The 13,898-nt window shown below is 42.1% G+C and overlaps 1 protein-coding gene across 1 annotated transcript in view; it reads right to left on the reverse strand.

Annotated features, from left to right (window-relative positions):
* Positions 1-3,071: 3,071 nt before the first annotated feature.
* The window catches only part of LOC119354730 (suppressor of RPS4-RLD 1-like), an 11,775-nt gene continuing 948 nt past the window's right edge, over positions 3,072-13,898 (reverse strand). Inside the window, exons 2-23 of the mRNA XM_037621473.1 lie at positions 13,714-13,838; positions 12,451-13,034; positions 12,343-12,387; positions 12,156-12,257; positions 12,002-12,082; positions 11,762-11,828; positions 11,480-11,580; positions 10,869-10,976; positions 10,025-10,095; positions 9,883-9,939; positions 9,050-9,158; positions 8,189-8,269; positions 6,907-6,993; positions 6,628-6,834; positions 5,662-5,966; positions 5,502-5,588; positions 5,312-5,411; positions 4,462-4,553; positions 4,312-4,350; positions 3,959-4,049; positions 3,676-3,773; positions 3,072-3,602 (exon numbers count right to left, since the gene is read on the reverse strand). Coding sequence (XP_037477370.1) covers positions 3,314-3,602; positions 3,676-3,773; positions 3,959-4,049; positions 4,312-4,350; positions 4,462-4,553; positions 5,312-5,411; positions 5,502-5,588; positions 5,662-5,966; positions 6,628-6,834; positions 6,907-6,993; positions 8,189-8,269; positions 9,050-9,158; positions 9,883-9,939; positions 10,025-10,095; positions 10,869-10,976; positions 11,480-11,580; positions 11,762-11,828; positions 12,002-12,082; positions 12,156-12,257; positions 12,343-12,387; positions 12,451-13,034; positions 13,714-13,838 — 2,926 coding nt within the window. The 3' untranslated portion in view covers positions 3,072-3,313. The remainder of the gene's footprint in view (positions 3,603-3,675; positions 3,774-3,958; positions 4,050-4,311; positions 4,351-4,461; positions 4,554-5,311; positions 5,412-5,501; positions 5,589-5,661; positions 5,967-6,627; positions 6,835-6,906; positions 6,994-8,188; positions 8,270-9,049; positions 9,159-9,882; positions 9,940-10,024; positions 10,096-10,868; positions 10,977-11,479; positions 11,581-11,761; positions 11,829-12,001; positions 12,083-12,155; positions 12,258-12,342; positions 12,388-12,450; positions 13,035-13,713; positions 13,839-13,898) is intronic.

A 13,898-nucleotide genomic window follows, 5' to 3' on the forward strand; every position in this document is an offset into this window, starting at 1 on the left:
TCTTTTTGGTTGTGACCGGGGATGCGATCCAGCATGGGTGTGATCGGATGTGTTGTGTGGCGTACATTTGAATTTTAATTTACTGGCAGACATATACATGATACGGTTGGATGGCGGCCTCCTGCATCCGTGTCCACAGACTAGTCCCCCTGTCCGCGGACGGATGCGGGAGGGAATTTGCCGGTTGTCGTTGGAGATGCCCTTAGAGCATTTACAGTCGAGCATCCCAAACCCTCCTCAAATGCCCGGGTGGGCCACCCAGTCACTGACCGGTCACGAAATTTCGACCCAGTCAGGCGCCTCAAATGGGCCTCAAATGCCCGGGCTGACCGACACCCCTCATATCCAGCCAAATATGGTGCGGACCCGGCCCACGCTGGCCCACCCGACCCCACATATATTCCTCCCCATCCGCTCGCTGGACCAAACCCTAGCCACTTCACTCCACTCCCCTCTACCATCCAAGCTCGTCTTCGACGGCGTCCGGCCGTGTCCGGCATGGCGGGAAGCGGATCCGGGTCCTTCACCACTAGATCCATCGACCCCGAGCTCATCCCATGCGGCCCCGAGGAGGAGATGGTCGTCCGGCTTGCACTCCGCCACTCCTGGGAGGAGGCCCATGCACAGCAGCGCTCTGACTCCTTCCTTTGGGAATTCATTGCGTCCGCTCAAATGGCGCATGGATCCGACGCTAGGGCAGCCGTCGCTGCCTCACCGGAGGCGGTGCGGTCCGTCTGGCGTCCGAACATGGTGGCAGACGCGCAGCCCCTCCGTTAGCGTGCCATGGCCATGGATGCACAGTGGGCGTCGTCCGGCGCAAACATGGCACGTCGTGCCTACCGTGCGAGGCAGTGGGCACGAGAGGCGGCGGCAACCCTCGCGACGGTGGACGTCGGCGAGGTGGAGTCGCATTCTCCATGCCCCGTACAGTGCACCAGTCTGAGCGCCGCAACCGCATAATGGTAGATGTCGCCGACTCGTCCCAGGATGGATCCATCATCGATCTAACATCCACCGGCACCCAACGGGTTCCGGGCTCCGACGAGGAAGAGTAAGGCATGGAAGGCGGCGATGCCTTGAGTCCCGTGAGCTGGCTCGTGTCCCATGCCCTACTCTACCTTGCCGGCGACTGGACCAACACTCTCGGGAGAGCAGCCGGCCGCCGAACATGGCCACGGCGATTGGACGAGCTCCTCTTAAAGATCGCTACGTTGCATGCAATAATATGGATTTAAGGTTTCTAATTTAAGGTATTCGGACGTGAATTATATTTTTTGAAGCATGATCGATCAGTGTCTGCGGATGCCGTCCGCGTGCGTTTTAGGGGCTAGATTTGCCTATCACAGTTGTAGATGCTCTTATTCTGAGTATGACTAGCTAAGCTGAACACAATCTCACTTTCACCAGTGATCACAGACTGGATATCTCGCACGTGCACCATACTCCCTCCAATTTTGTATATAAGGCCACAAACCCATATTAGACTAGCCACGATGGATAGTAACATACACTAGTAACATACACATATTCCTAGACTATGTTACTACGTTCATAGTGGGTAGTAACTTAAGTGTGGTAACATGCAAAGATTCATTTATTAAGTTGTAGACTTATATTGCATTGGGACATGTGATGTTACAGTAACTAGCTAAGTTACTACAACTATCTCTTTCTTCATTTACTCATTGCCACATAAGCAAATTTGCTGAGTTGGACTTGATGTTACTGCTGAAGTTACTCTCACTGTGTCTAGTCTTACAGGTACCAAGATAGAAATTAATGGTCACTTAAGCCAATGTTGGAAACTAGTCTTTTCTCCTCACTTGACGTGTTAATTAATGTGTTTTTTCTCCAACGCACAACAAGACAACTCTCTCACTCCTCGTTGGTTGATTAATACGGTGCATTAAAACCAACCTTCTCACCCCCACATGCATGCATGGGATATCAATGTCCTTGATTGCTAGTACAAGGCAAACCTCATAAATTTTATCTCGATTGATGTTAGTGGCCTTGTATAGCTGCAAATTGTAATTTTAATAGTGGCTTTATATATAAAAATGAAGGAAGTACCTCGAGCGGTCACCGGATGTCGCATTGATCATCGCCACTGCCTCCGAGCAGTCCAGCTCAACCACTAGGGACACCGGAGTCCTGTGAATCGCAAGCTCCAGCCCCTCACGGCGAGCCTCCGGGCATGTAACTCCCTGTAGGCTGTGAAGATGATTGAGCCATCATGACCTCGCAGTACCATGTTGCTTCCAGCCTGTCCAGTAGCCGCTACAAGCCTACAAAGCTTCCATCAACGTTTAATTTTGCCCAGCCCTCTGGTGGTTTTTCCCAATGCAGCATCTCCTCGAGCTTGTGTGCAGCCGCATGAGATACAGGCTTCATGTTGCTAGCCATCAAGCCAGGCACCATCTTCCCCTTCTCCATGTCCCCATTGGGGAATTCCTCACTTTCAGTTTGACAAACTGTAATTTCACCTGCGGTTGTGCTCCTTCATCCCTGGCTGCCGCCTTCTTACTCCTCTCCTCCTTGTCAGTTCTCATGGCCTCTAACCTTCTTCCTCGCCTCCTCGGCTCATGTTTCAAGTGTTCCACCAGCGACAGTAGCAGATAAGGTGGTGATCGTTGCAACGAAATAAGATAATAGATGTACTAATCTGTCCCATAATGTACGACGTTTTGCAGTTCAATTTAAACTGCAAAAACGTCCTATGTTATGGGACGGAGGGAGTAGTAACTATGTGCAGGAGCCTTGCTGATCCTACCTGCGAACCCCTGCTACCGCGTAAGACCAGTAATCATCTGAATTTCACCCTCATGCAAGCATGTGCCCCTTCAGTTGCAAACTCTGTGATAGGCTGCGGATTTACCTACATTTTGTTTGTGTTTCAGCAAGACCGTACGCATTCATGCGCCAGTGTGTGAGCTTTGCATCCTCCTTGCAATTTAACAAAACTTGACCTCAGTTCCATATATGCAATATGCAACAGATCATTGATAATACACGAGTCTTCTCATCTCCAGCAAAGAAAAAACATTCTCAAGCAAGAAAAGCATGCCCAGTTCATGCAACTAGAAATAATAAACACCCTTTAGGCAAGCAAATGTTCCATACATTATTTGTTACAACTTACAAAGAACAATTGTCCCAACGGAAAAATAATAAGTTTATTGTTCAAGTTACAACATTGCAGCATATAATTTAAACTGCAAGTCGAAAGCAAACTGCACTGCTAGAATTTATGCATGGTGAAACAAAGAAAATAATTAAAACAACCTGTATCATTTGTGAAACCATTCATAACTTATGTGTCGGCAGAAGTCAAGGCCGCTACGACCGATCCTGTCGTGCCGAAAGCAACGCTGACATCCGCATAATCTTTCAGGCTCTTGCTCATTTTTACAGATGGGTACAACCAGGGCTTAACAGCATCCACAAATGTGCCAGGATCTGGGGACAGGATCGCCTCCCAGTCGACCTGAACGCCTGGCGGGATGCTTGCTGTCACATCCATGCTTGCTGCCAGGAACAGGCCGAGCAGCACCACATAACCTACAACCGATGATCCTCTGGAGAGTGGCATGAAGTTGTACCTGCAAGTTACCCCAAATCAATTGGCACTTGGCGGCAGAGAAATAGACGAGAGTTGCAAGTTATGACTGGTACCAGTAATATGTCATGCGTAATATTGACGCCTTCACAGCATCAAGTGCATTGGAGTCACGCGTAGGATTTGGGTCGCTACAATACGCCTCGCAAATGGCCTGCAGAAGCATCATTAGAAGCAAATGTGGTCTATTATAACTTACTCTTTCCATTGCAACTGATGTGAAGTAACAGGTCCTCCAAAAATTGTAGCATCGCAGGATACAACATATTCAGAAGCAATTTGGTACTGCTAACTAAAGAACCAGCGACCAACAAGCAGAAGAAGAAATCTAAACTGTACCTCCCAGGCTGCGGTCATTTCTTCCTGGTATTCCTCCCATCTAGATGGTGTACAAGGAGTTCGTATGGCGAAGTCAAATCCTGTCTTACCCCTGTAATGCCATGATCACAAGTGAGCAGGACAGCAGGAAGGTATAAAAAAGGGCAACCTGGTGCATGTAGCTCCCGCTTGCGCAGGGTCCAGGGAAGGGTCCGACCACTTTGGGTCTATAGTACGCAGCCTTTCCCTACATTTCTGTAAGAGGCTGTTTCCAGGACTTGAACCCATGACCTCATGGTCACAAGGCAGTAGCTTTACCACTGCGCCAAGACAGCAGGAAGGTATAGCAAAGAAAAAGTGTCCAGACAGCTTACACATTTTGAGTAGTTATCCTTGTCCCTTCAAGACGCCTCCTGAAAGAGGTTATGCTATGTTATTAAATAAGCACAAGATATGATGCTCATTACAAGTACTTCGCTTCAGTTTGGCACAGGAGCTATGATGAATAAAGACAAGCAACTTACCCCTGAAACGCAATACTATCACATCTAGTAGCAACCCAATAGGTCTCACCAACTACATTGTACAAATCTGAGCATGATGAGGCAACTTCTATCTGTAGGTTTTATTATCATGAAAATACTGGTTAGTTTGCGAACATAATATAGTAAGCTTCACTTGAACCATCAAAGGCGGAAGAAAGCCATGACAAACAAAGCATAATATTAGAATCAATCAACTCCTAGGCTATGTTTTTAAAGCGTCCCTAAGGCGACGCCTAGGCGTCGAAGCGCTCCCCCTCCGCTTTGGAAAATCGACCGCTTTGGGCGCCTAGGCGTCCAAAGCGCCCGCCTAGGCGTCGCCTAGGCGCCAAAGCGCCCCCCCTCCCTAAGGCGGTAAGGCGTCGCCTTAAAAACATAGCTCCTAGGTACCTACTGAAAATTTATCCAAACAGAAATCTATACTTGAGATTTTAGAGCTGATTGGGGATCACAATTTTGCTTATTTGTTTAGATATAGATGTAATGGAGTTACACAACCTTCTTTCTCTCTTGCAATCCTCCACTAGTTCCAATGTGACATTATACAACTAAAAGATAATTAGTTTGCTTGACTTCTACTCCCTCCGTTCCTAAATATTTGTCTTTCTAGAGATTTCAACAAGTGACTACATACGGAGCACAATGAGTGAATCTACACTCTAAAATATGTCTATATACATCCGTATGTGGTAGTCCATTTGAAATTTCTTAAAAGATAAATATTTAGGAACGGAGGGAGTAATAAGCATATGAGCCAAAACTTCACATTAAGGATAAATATTGATATGGTTGTGCACTCATGGCACTCAAAACATATTATTGCGCAGCTTACGTTTTTCAACTTCTCAATATCTGTAAGGAAAATTGCACGATCCTCTGCATTATTGACATACTTCAAGTCAAGCATAATGGTTTTCGCAGCTTCCAAAGTTCTGTCATGTAAAAGAAAATAAGCTAGGACTATCAGGGGCTGACCACAAATAACCAAACAGCAAAGTAAAACATCATGAGTGTCTACAAACCTTAGGTAATATGGATAGTAGCGAACAATTTTCGCTTGACCAAGAAGCAATGGGGTGTGAGAACCAAAACCAGAATTGAACTCTTCACTGGTACATCACAAAAGAAGTTAAGCAAGAAAATGGTTTAACAGATCACTCCTCGTGCAAGTATTTAGCTCACCTTAGCTTATTGACCCAAACAACTGGATCACAAGGTTCAGAAATCTGTCTCCACTTGACAGCAATATTATAGACATCCTGCCAGGACAGAGAAATCCCAGACGAAACCCTTTCCTCACTTGGACTAGATGTTGGAGATCCAGCGGATAAAGTACTGGTGCTACAGTAGCCTCCCCTGTTTACGCTCATGTTATGCTTATCCCTTCTCCTGACTAACTTTGCACTGTTCTTCGGATTTCTCAGAAAGCGCCAAGCCTTGGAAACTTTCTGAGCAATCTCAATAGCAGCTAAGCCAGCCATGCGGTACTACAAAAGGAAAATATAGCCTCAGTAAATAGAACGATGACAAAGCAAAGCATCAGGATATGGTCATTGGAACACTCCGACAAATGAATTTAGAAACTATAAAACGAGGATGGAGAACTGAAATAACAGAATGATCTGATTTGCGCAAATATGAAACAGCTGACCCCACACCCTAATGAAACAAGGCCGCTTTGATCAAATTCTGAAAATATGAACTATGACAAAAAAGTACAGCAGAAAAAAGAGTAATCAAGTGCACCAGTAGCCAACCTCTGCAAACACCAAAACAACAGGCATAGCTTTGTATGTTCTATAATCAAGGCATATTTATCTTCGATTGATACTGCCAACAAGAATGTTCTATGTATTTCTCGTATATACATCACAAAAAGGACATGGGAGGTATCAGAAAGTACTCCCTCTTTAACATTCATCAGAATGTTTACCATCAGTTGACATCAACCTCTTCAAGAACGTCACATTCAATTCGAAGAAAATTGTACTCCACTTAATTGACAATGTTAGTGATTCAAAAGGCATAGGAAGGAGGTCATGATGCACTACGAACATCCATTCACTATCTCAGATAAGTTAAACATTTAAACAGCATTTTGATGATGAAGCAGCAATGCAGAATCTGCAGAAATTCCAGGAAGGATACCTGGCGTTGATTCGGCAAGAAGCCGCGGCAATTATACTGAATCTTCTTCCCAATTGAATCTGCGGCTAGGAGAAGACTAGTTTGATGCTTTGTGAACTTGAAGTCTTGCTTATTAAGACGCCCACTTCTAAGTGAGATCCGTAATGGTGGTTGGCGATATACCTTTTCGGCCACATTTTTTGGGTGCAGTCGTTTGCACCAATATTCCTATTGCCATAAAGAAATTTAATTGATGCACCACAAAGATTATAGTAAGATAGATTTGAAGATGAAGTTAACCTTGAATAGTGGATCAACATCATCATCAATGTTGAACTGAGAGAACTCTAAATTCGCCTTAGAAGCAGTGTACAGAGCAATTTCCTTCTGCAAGAAGTAGCACATAAGAAAATCATGGTCAGCATATACAAATATAAAGGAGTATAAGGCAAGTCAGTAAATATTAAAACCTGCCCAAGAGCCACAACATTTGCATTTGATAAAAGCTGCTGGAGCTGAGCCAGGCATTAGAAAAATACCAATAGTGCACTATGCTAGTTGTTGCAAGAGAACGGCAGCTAAGTATACCTACAAATAAATGTTTACAATCTACATAAACAGAAGGTTGACCTTGTAAAACTGAATGATGACTTAACAGACACTGTGGTTTTGGATTCAATGTTACAAGTCTTTGGTTTGCAGGATTACAATGGCATGCCTAGCCTTCTCCAATCCTAGAAAGTGGCATATAATCAACCAAAGGGCATTAAATTACACCATAGGAACTGAGTGCATAGTGGCCCATAGGAAAATTTCATAAGGTTACTAATAGTCCTACAGATCAAATAACCTCTATAGGTACGATTCCTAAAAATTAAATTTCTAAAAAACAAAGAGGCCCACATATGTAAATATCGCTGGAAAAGCAAAAAAGGACAGCAGGCCAGGTTTTAGTACAATTTACTTGAAATGCATTCGGATAATATATCCTTTTTTGATTGGGTATGGCTCCATTCATGTGGCCCGCCACGCCAATCAGTCAGACATATTTTACTTAATGTTGTATAGTCAATATACCAAACTTTCATTCGAAACCCCGATATATTATTACTACGAAAGATAATGAATGATTGACAGGTCTAGTTCAAACTCTCGCTTTTTCCGACCCGGGGAAATTGCCAAAACATTTGACGGTTGCCACGTTGGAATATAAAGGACTGGTAAATAAAATCCTAGATAGGAAATTTGGTAGGTCTAACAATACATGAGTTGTTAGTGGTAGAATATTACTCTCGATAGACTTCAACTTAACAGATAAGGAAGGTTTGTAAAAATTTATACCCCTTCCCCTTTCAAATCCTGCAATTTTTAGCCTGACAAGTTAGTGATAAATAATAGCTGTGTTATCTTATGTGGATTTCAGAAAGGGAAGGATGGGGCTGAAGCTTTTGTACTAGTTGGAACAAAACATATGTTCTTTCACATGTTGACATTTTACATGGCTTGCAGATTTTCATATCACGGAGTATGGTTATGTGTTCTGATATTAAGAACAGCAAATGAGAAGGAAGAAACTGTGTACCTGATAGAAGGCTAAACATTGCAGCACAAACTTATCCATGGAATCAAGCTCCAGATCGAGTACGTCATCATAATCTTTGATCTTGAATGGAAAAAGATGTGGACATCAGGAATAAAATAATAAACAGTCTTAAATTTGCTGCAGTCCATGAATAAAACTAGGAATTCAGAAGAGCAGTAACATATGGAAAAGAAAAAGATGCAGATGAAATCAGCTCAGCAAGAATCTTAGTAGTTCTAATAAAGTATCCTTCCTACCTATATATTATATTATATTATATATACCTATAAAGGTTGGAGTTGGTGGTGAGTTCACATGTGGGACCAACAACCTTGTATAATAAATAAATAAATGCACTCCTATCCACATGCGGACAAGCAACCTTCCAAAAGACGTAAATAAACAAATGTACATTTACTTCATGTAAGATCAACCCTCTTGTAAAAGGCACTAATGACAAATGCAGAAATGAGACTCTTAACTCGAAATTACGCTCTTGGTTTTGTTCTCCCAACCAATTCCTCCAGTGATATATCATAGCATAAGAGCGAACAAATTTGTAGTTCCAAAACGGAGATAAGCCTCGTCCTCCTATCCGATCCATGACAGTGTGCAGACAACTTACTAACATCTATCCTGTGTTTCAAAATTCGAAATGCTGTCTCACTTCAAATCTTGCAAAGGGCCTACTATGGTCGCTTAAGATTCTCTAATGCCCGTCACATGTCGGACACCAACGTCTTTCGATGATCTCCTAAGCCAGTGGCCTAACTACTCGTCTTTTTATGGCTTCAAAGCAACGCGTCGGCATTGTGCTAGTAATTATAATTCGCTAGTTCATTAAACAAGAGGGCAACGTACCGCAGCCTTATATTCTCCAATCGCATGATGGCAAGAGGCACGCAGGTATAGGCACTCAATACTTGAAGCATCAAGTGTCAAAGCAGTTGATAACTCTTTAATAGCACTCCTGCAAAACCAAAGTTGGGTTAAGAGTGACATTGGCAAGCTACCAGTTTGAGCTGAAAACACTGTAGTCATTACCACTAACAAAGAAAACAATCTATCTGCAGGTACAACTCGCTCATGTATTAGGTAGTAGGTTCAGAATTGAAGATAAACCTCATTATCCTTGTATACGAAAATCAAATATGGTGGTGTCTAAACCCAGCTCATGCTCCCAACACACTATGAGTCACTTTGTCCCTACTAATCTACTGGGTACCAAACACTTTGAAAATGACATTCATCATATTTTACCCGCTCGCATATCAACATCCAAAAGTATGCAGACAAAACTAAATATGATTATTTTTCAATAAATTATGATAAAACTATAGTAACTATACCCGAAGAAGCAGATGTATGCCATAAACAGGCAACACAACTACGGAAGTGTTAAGAGAATTAACTCAAACATTAACATGTAGATGTATGTATGATGACATGTAGTACTCCCTCCGTCCCAAATTACTTGTCTTAGATTTGTCTAGATACAGATGTATCTAGATACGTTTTAGATACATCCGTATCTAGACAAATCTAAGACAAATAATTTGGGACGGAGGTTGTACAACTTAACACATTTCTTCAGTTTAACAGCACCACATGTTGGTGGGCAGAGGGGGCATCTATATGTCACAGATTATATAGCATATTAACATAAAGATATAAGTATCAGCAAAAGGAATTACCTATGCCTACCCATTCCATGGTAGAGAATTCCACGTAGATGGTATGCTTTTGAAAACCTAGTAGGAAAATAAAATAATTGAGTAAAGAAAATAAATAGTCCAGTTAGGCAGAAGATGAACAATAATGAACACTGAAATTCACCTCGAGTCAATTTGAAGAACTTTCTCAAGGTTATCCAACATCTTCTCTGGATAAGCCAAATCAAGATAAAGCTACAACAGAAGACACCACAGAGTGGCAATTAATCAGCTCCTTACCAAAGAACAAATGTGCTTCTGGTATAATACAGAACACAAACATAAGCTTTGTTACAGAAAGTTAAATAGCTATGCTAAAGCCCACTTAAGGTACCCGAAGGCTGTATATGTGACCCCTCTTCTAAAACAAGAGTCATGCTTAGACTAGATTCTTGAGTAACACTACTGTTTACTGGATTTTACCTAGGACAACTGCCAGACTCTTTGATAACACTTACCTATAGCATGATGAATTATTTCATGTAGTTGCTAAGTTACAGAGAAGACCAATCTTAGATCAGTAATTTGGCAACTTATCAGAATAATGCAAATCAAGTAATCTAACATGTAAGTTGAATTATCATGTGCAAGTACTTTTAATGTAAGTAGGGTTACGTCGACAGCTGAATTTACCACATGCAGTAACGAAATTACAAACTATTCCCTCTGTAAGTAGTGATCTAAAAGGTCTTATATTTCTTTACAGAGGGAGTACTAGCGATCTTAAACAGTATAGCTATAACCCCTACAAAATGAAATATACTCCTTCCATTCCTAAACATAAGTCTTTTTAGAGATTCCAATATGGACTACATACGGAGCAAAATGAGTGAATCTACACTCTAAAGTATGTCTATATACATCCGTATCTAGTCCATATTGGAATCTCTAAAAAGACTTAAATTTAGAAACGGAGGGAGTAGAAGGCATGGAAATTGCACACAGATCTCTAGGATCACAGAATAAACCTGAGAAAGGTGAGCCCAGCTATCCAGAAAACTCCCATCGTATTTTATGCCAAGGAGATGCTCGTCTTCAGCACGTTTGTACTCTCCAACTGCTGAAAGAGTAAGACCCTACAGTAATACAAAGATTATTACTCCAAAAGTAGCAGCAAAGCAAAAGAATCTTCATAGAAGCAAATACCTAATGGCTCATTCATTCAAATATCTGAAATTTTGCATTCTCTTGCATGCCACTTAAGAGTGCAGAAGCAAACAAGATTGGTTATCGTCTCAGAACTGACTAAAATTCAAACATTGTTGCATTACTATGTGTTCATGAGGAAAACAATTCCTCGAGGACTTATGGCTTTTATTAAGATTGTTTACTCAAACCCTAAGGCAATTCAAACATGGAATCTAGCTTGGAATGAAATTCAAATTGCGAAGGTACAAAGGAAAGGGTTTGTACAGAAGGAACACCGTTGATTCTCAAAATAAAACCCAAAGTAGGATCCAATAGTGAAAGTACATCTTTTTACACCAAAGAAAGTGCCAATTTGATGCAAAGGAAAAGATTTCCATTTGATTCTTGGAAGGATGGAGTTTGTGGACAAGGGGTAAAAACATTTACTTACCAAGTAAGTGTGTGCAGAACTGTTTTTCTTGTCACGCTTCACACATGTTGAGAGATCTTCGACTGCGGAATTGTAGTCCTTGAATTTGAAGTTCACAATTCCTACCATAAGCCAGTATGTGGTATCAGAATACAAGAGTGTGCTCTAACAACCTACCTATAACACTTTACTACTAAAATGCAAGGCAGCACGAATTGATCATGGAGCCCTCCTGGCCTTTCGTTTTCATCAAAAGATATATGAGAAATGACATTAGGCAAGATGAGATTTGGCTGTAGGTACCCCTTTCATGTAAAATATCAGGAGAATTTGGTTCAAATTCCAATGCTTTAGTCAAGTCGTCAATAGCCTGAAAAGAGAAGGAATAACAATATAAAATAGAATATAGCTTCATGTTTGTTAACGTATTGCTCTTACAATGCGACTACTACCATACAATATCAGAGTTTTCTGAAATATAATCTGTCTTTATCGACTTGACCCATATTAGTTTTGAAGTTTACACAAATATAGCAAGCTTGCCTCGACAAACTCTCCTAAAGCAGCGCGAGCTTGTCCCCGCCGCTTCCACGCCTCCCCAGCTGATGGATTTGATTGTATAGCCTGCCATTAGAGTAAGATCGTAAGGTCATTTCACACGAAAGTAAAGGGGAAGATCTGAATTTAAAAGTTCTACCTTGGTGAAGTCAGAAATAGCAGAGTCCAGTTCTCTTTGAAATGCATATGCTGTACCTCTCCCAATTAGTGCCTCTGGATAAGTTGGAGTTTCCCGCAGTATCTGCAAATGTAAGTGCAGATTGTCAGGTTCCTTTTCTGATTAGAGAGAATAAGCGAGAAAAACTGATAATAGACCAAAACAACACCTGATCAAAAATGGATATTGCTTGGTCGTACCTTCCTTCGTTTACCTGAAAAGATGTAGCTCAGTGATAATGGTCAAGATATGAATAACGCAAGTCCATCTAAAATACCTGTGCAATGCCTCGCGATAGTCGAAAATCCAAACTTATTGATTTGGATGATTTTGACACTTTTGTAGCAAACAGTGCTTGATCTAGTGTTATGGTTTCATCGGAACTTCTTCTCTCCTCCACATCTTCAGCCTGGCCATTTGTTTCTTTTTTAACTTTTGCTTTGTTTTTCTTATCTGTCTTTGGCTGTTTCTTGGGAGTTTGATGTGTCACTGTGGTGTCTTTTGCTGGACTGACAGAATCTTTATGGTCTTTACTGTTGTTAGGTAACAGTGCATCACTATTTGATAAAGATTTGGAATTTGCAGTGTTCTCTTCACACACAACAGTTTTTGTATCAGTTGTAGCTGCAGTGAATGACGTGTTGATAAAACGATCTTCTGAGATAACAACTTTGGTATCACATGGTGATGCATCCACAACGTCTTCACACTCAACCGTCTCATAAATTTTAACAGAAGAAACTAATTCTTCCAATTCCAGCAACTGTTTCAGGTCAATTGTGTCACGGACAGCAATCTCATGTCCTTGCTCCCAAGCAACCAAAGCTTCCTCATTTTTCCCCAATGCGCACAGTGCCTTGCCTGATTAAAAATGATAATAATGTAAAAGCTAATGGTGAAATTTGCTTCAAAACAACGGTATCCATATGTAAAAGAAATAGAGATGATATCTACGGAAGCTTCACTGGAAAAAATGAACTTTCTTCATTCAGGTGTTCTTTTGATCATTGGTGTACCTCCGACGGAGGCTTCGACGGTGGCAGGGAAGAGGTACAAAGAGGGAAGGCACGGGGATGAAAAGGAAAGTAAATTGCAGAAAGAGAAAGTAGCATATGTAACACAAGGCTCACATCACATAAATTTTGTAATTACACCATACTTGAATCAGCTGTGCATTAATGGCATCCACGCCTCTACCGTTGTTTGACAAGTGTCGGAATACACTTAGGTCCTTTTCCTATGAGCAACAGTTTATTTTCTGAGATCGTAACTAGAAGCTTCGACTTACAGCAAAACAGAGACATGGGATGGATACACGCTCATAAAGCTACTATACTCTTCGGTTCATGGGACATCATGAAATTACAGAGGAAACAGTGAGTCCAGGCATTCAGGTTGCACTAACAAAATCTGATGGGCTATCAACACCCAAATACATCTAGCAGTGGCAGTTGATCCCCAAGCACAGATCAGGTAAGGCAAATCCACGACTGTGCGGGGAAGAACGAGAGGATGCATAGGGGGCAGCGAGAGTCCCTACCTTTGAGGACATAGGCCTGGAGAAGCGCGGGGTCGAGCTGCAGCGCGCGGTCACAGTCCTTGACGACGTGCTTGTGGAGCTCGAGCTGGAAGTAGCAGAAGGCCCGGTTGCTGCGAGGGGGGAGAAAGACAGATTCGGGATCACCGAGTCATAACCCGTAACCCTAGACTGCTAGATCAGAGACC

This window comes from Triticum dicoccoides, chromosome 2A (genome assembly GCF_002162155.2).
Source record: "Triticum dicoccoides isolate Atlit2015 ecotype Zavitan chromosome 2A, WEW_v2.0, whole genome shotgun sequence".
In the NCBI taxonomy this organism is placed as follows: Eukaryota; Viridiplantae; Streptophyta; class Magnoliopsida; order Poales; family Poaceae; genus Triticum; species Triticum dicoccoides.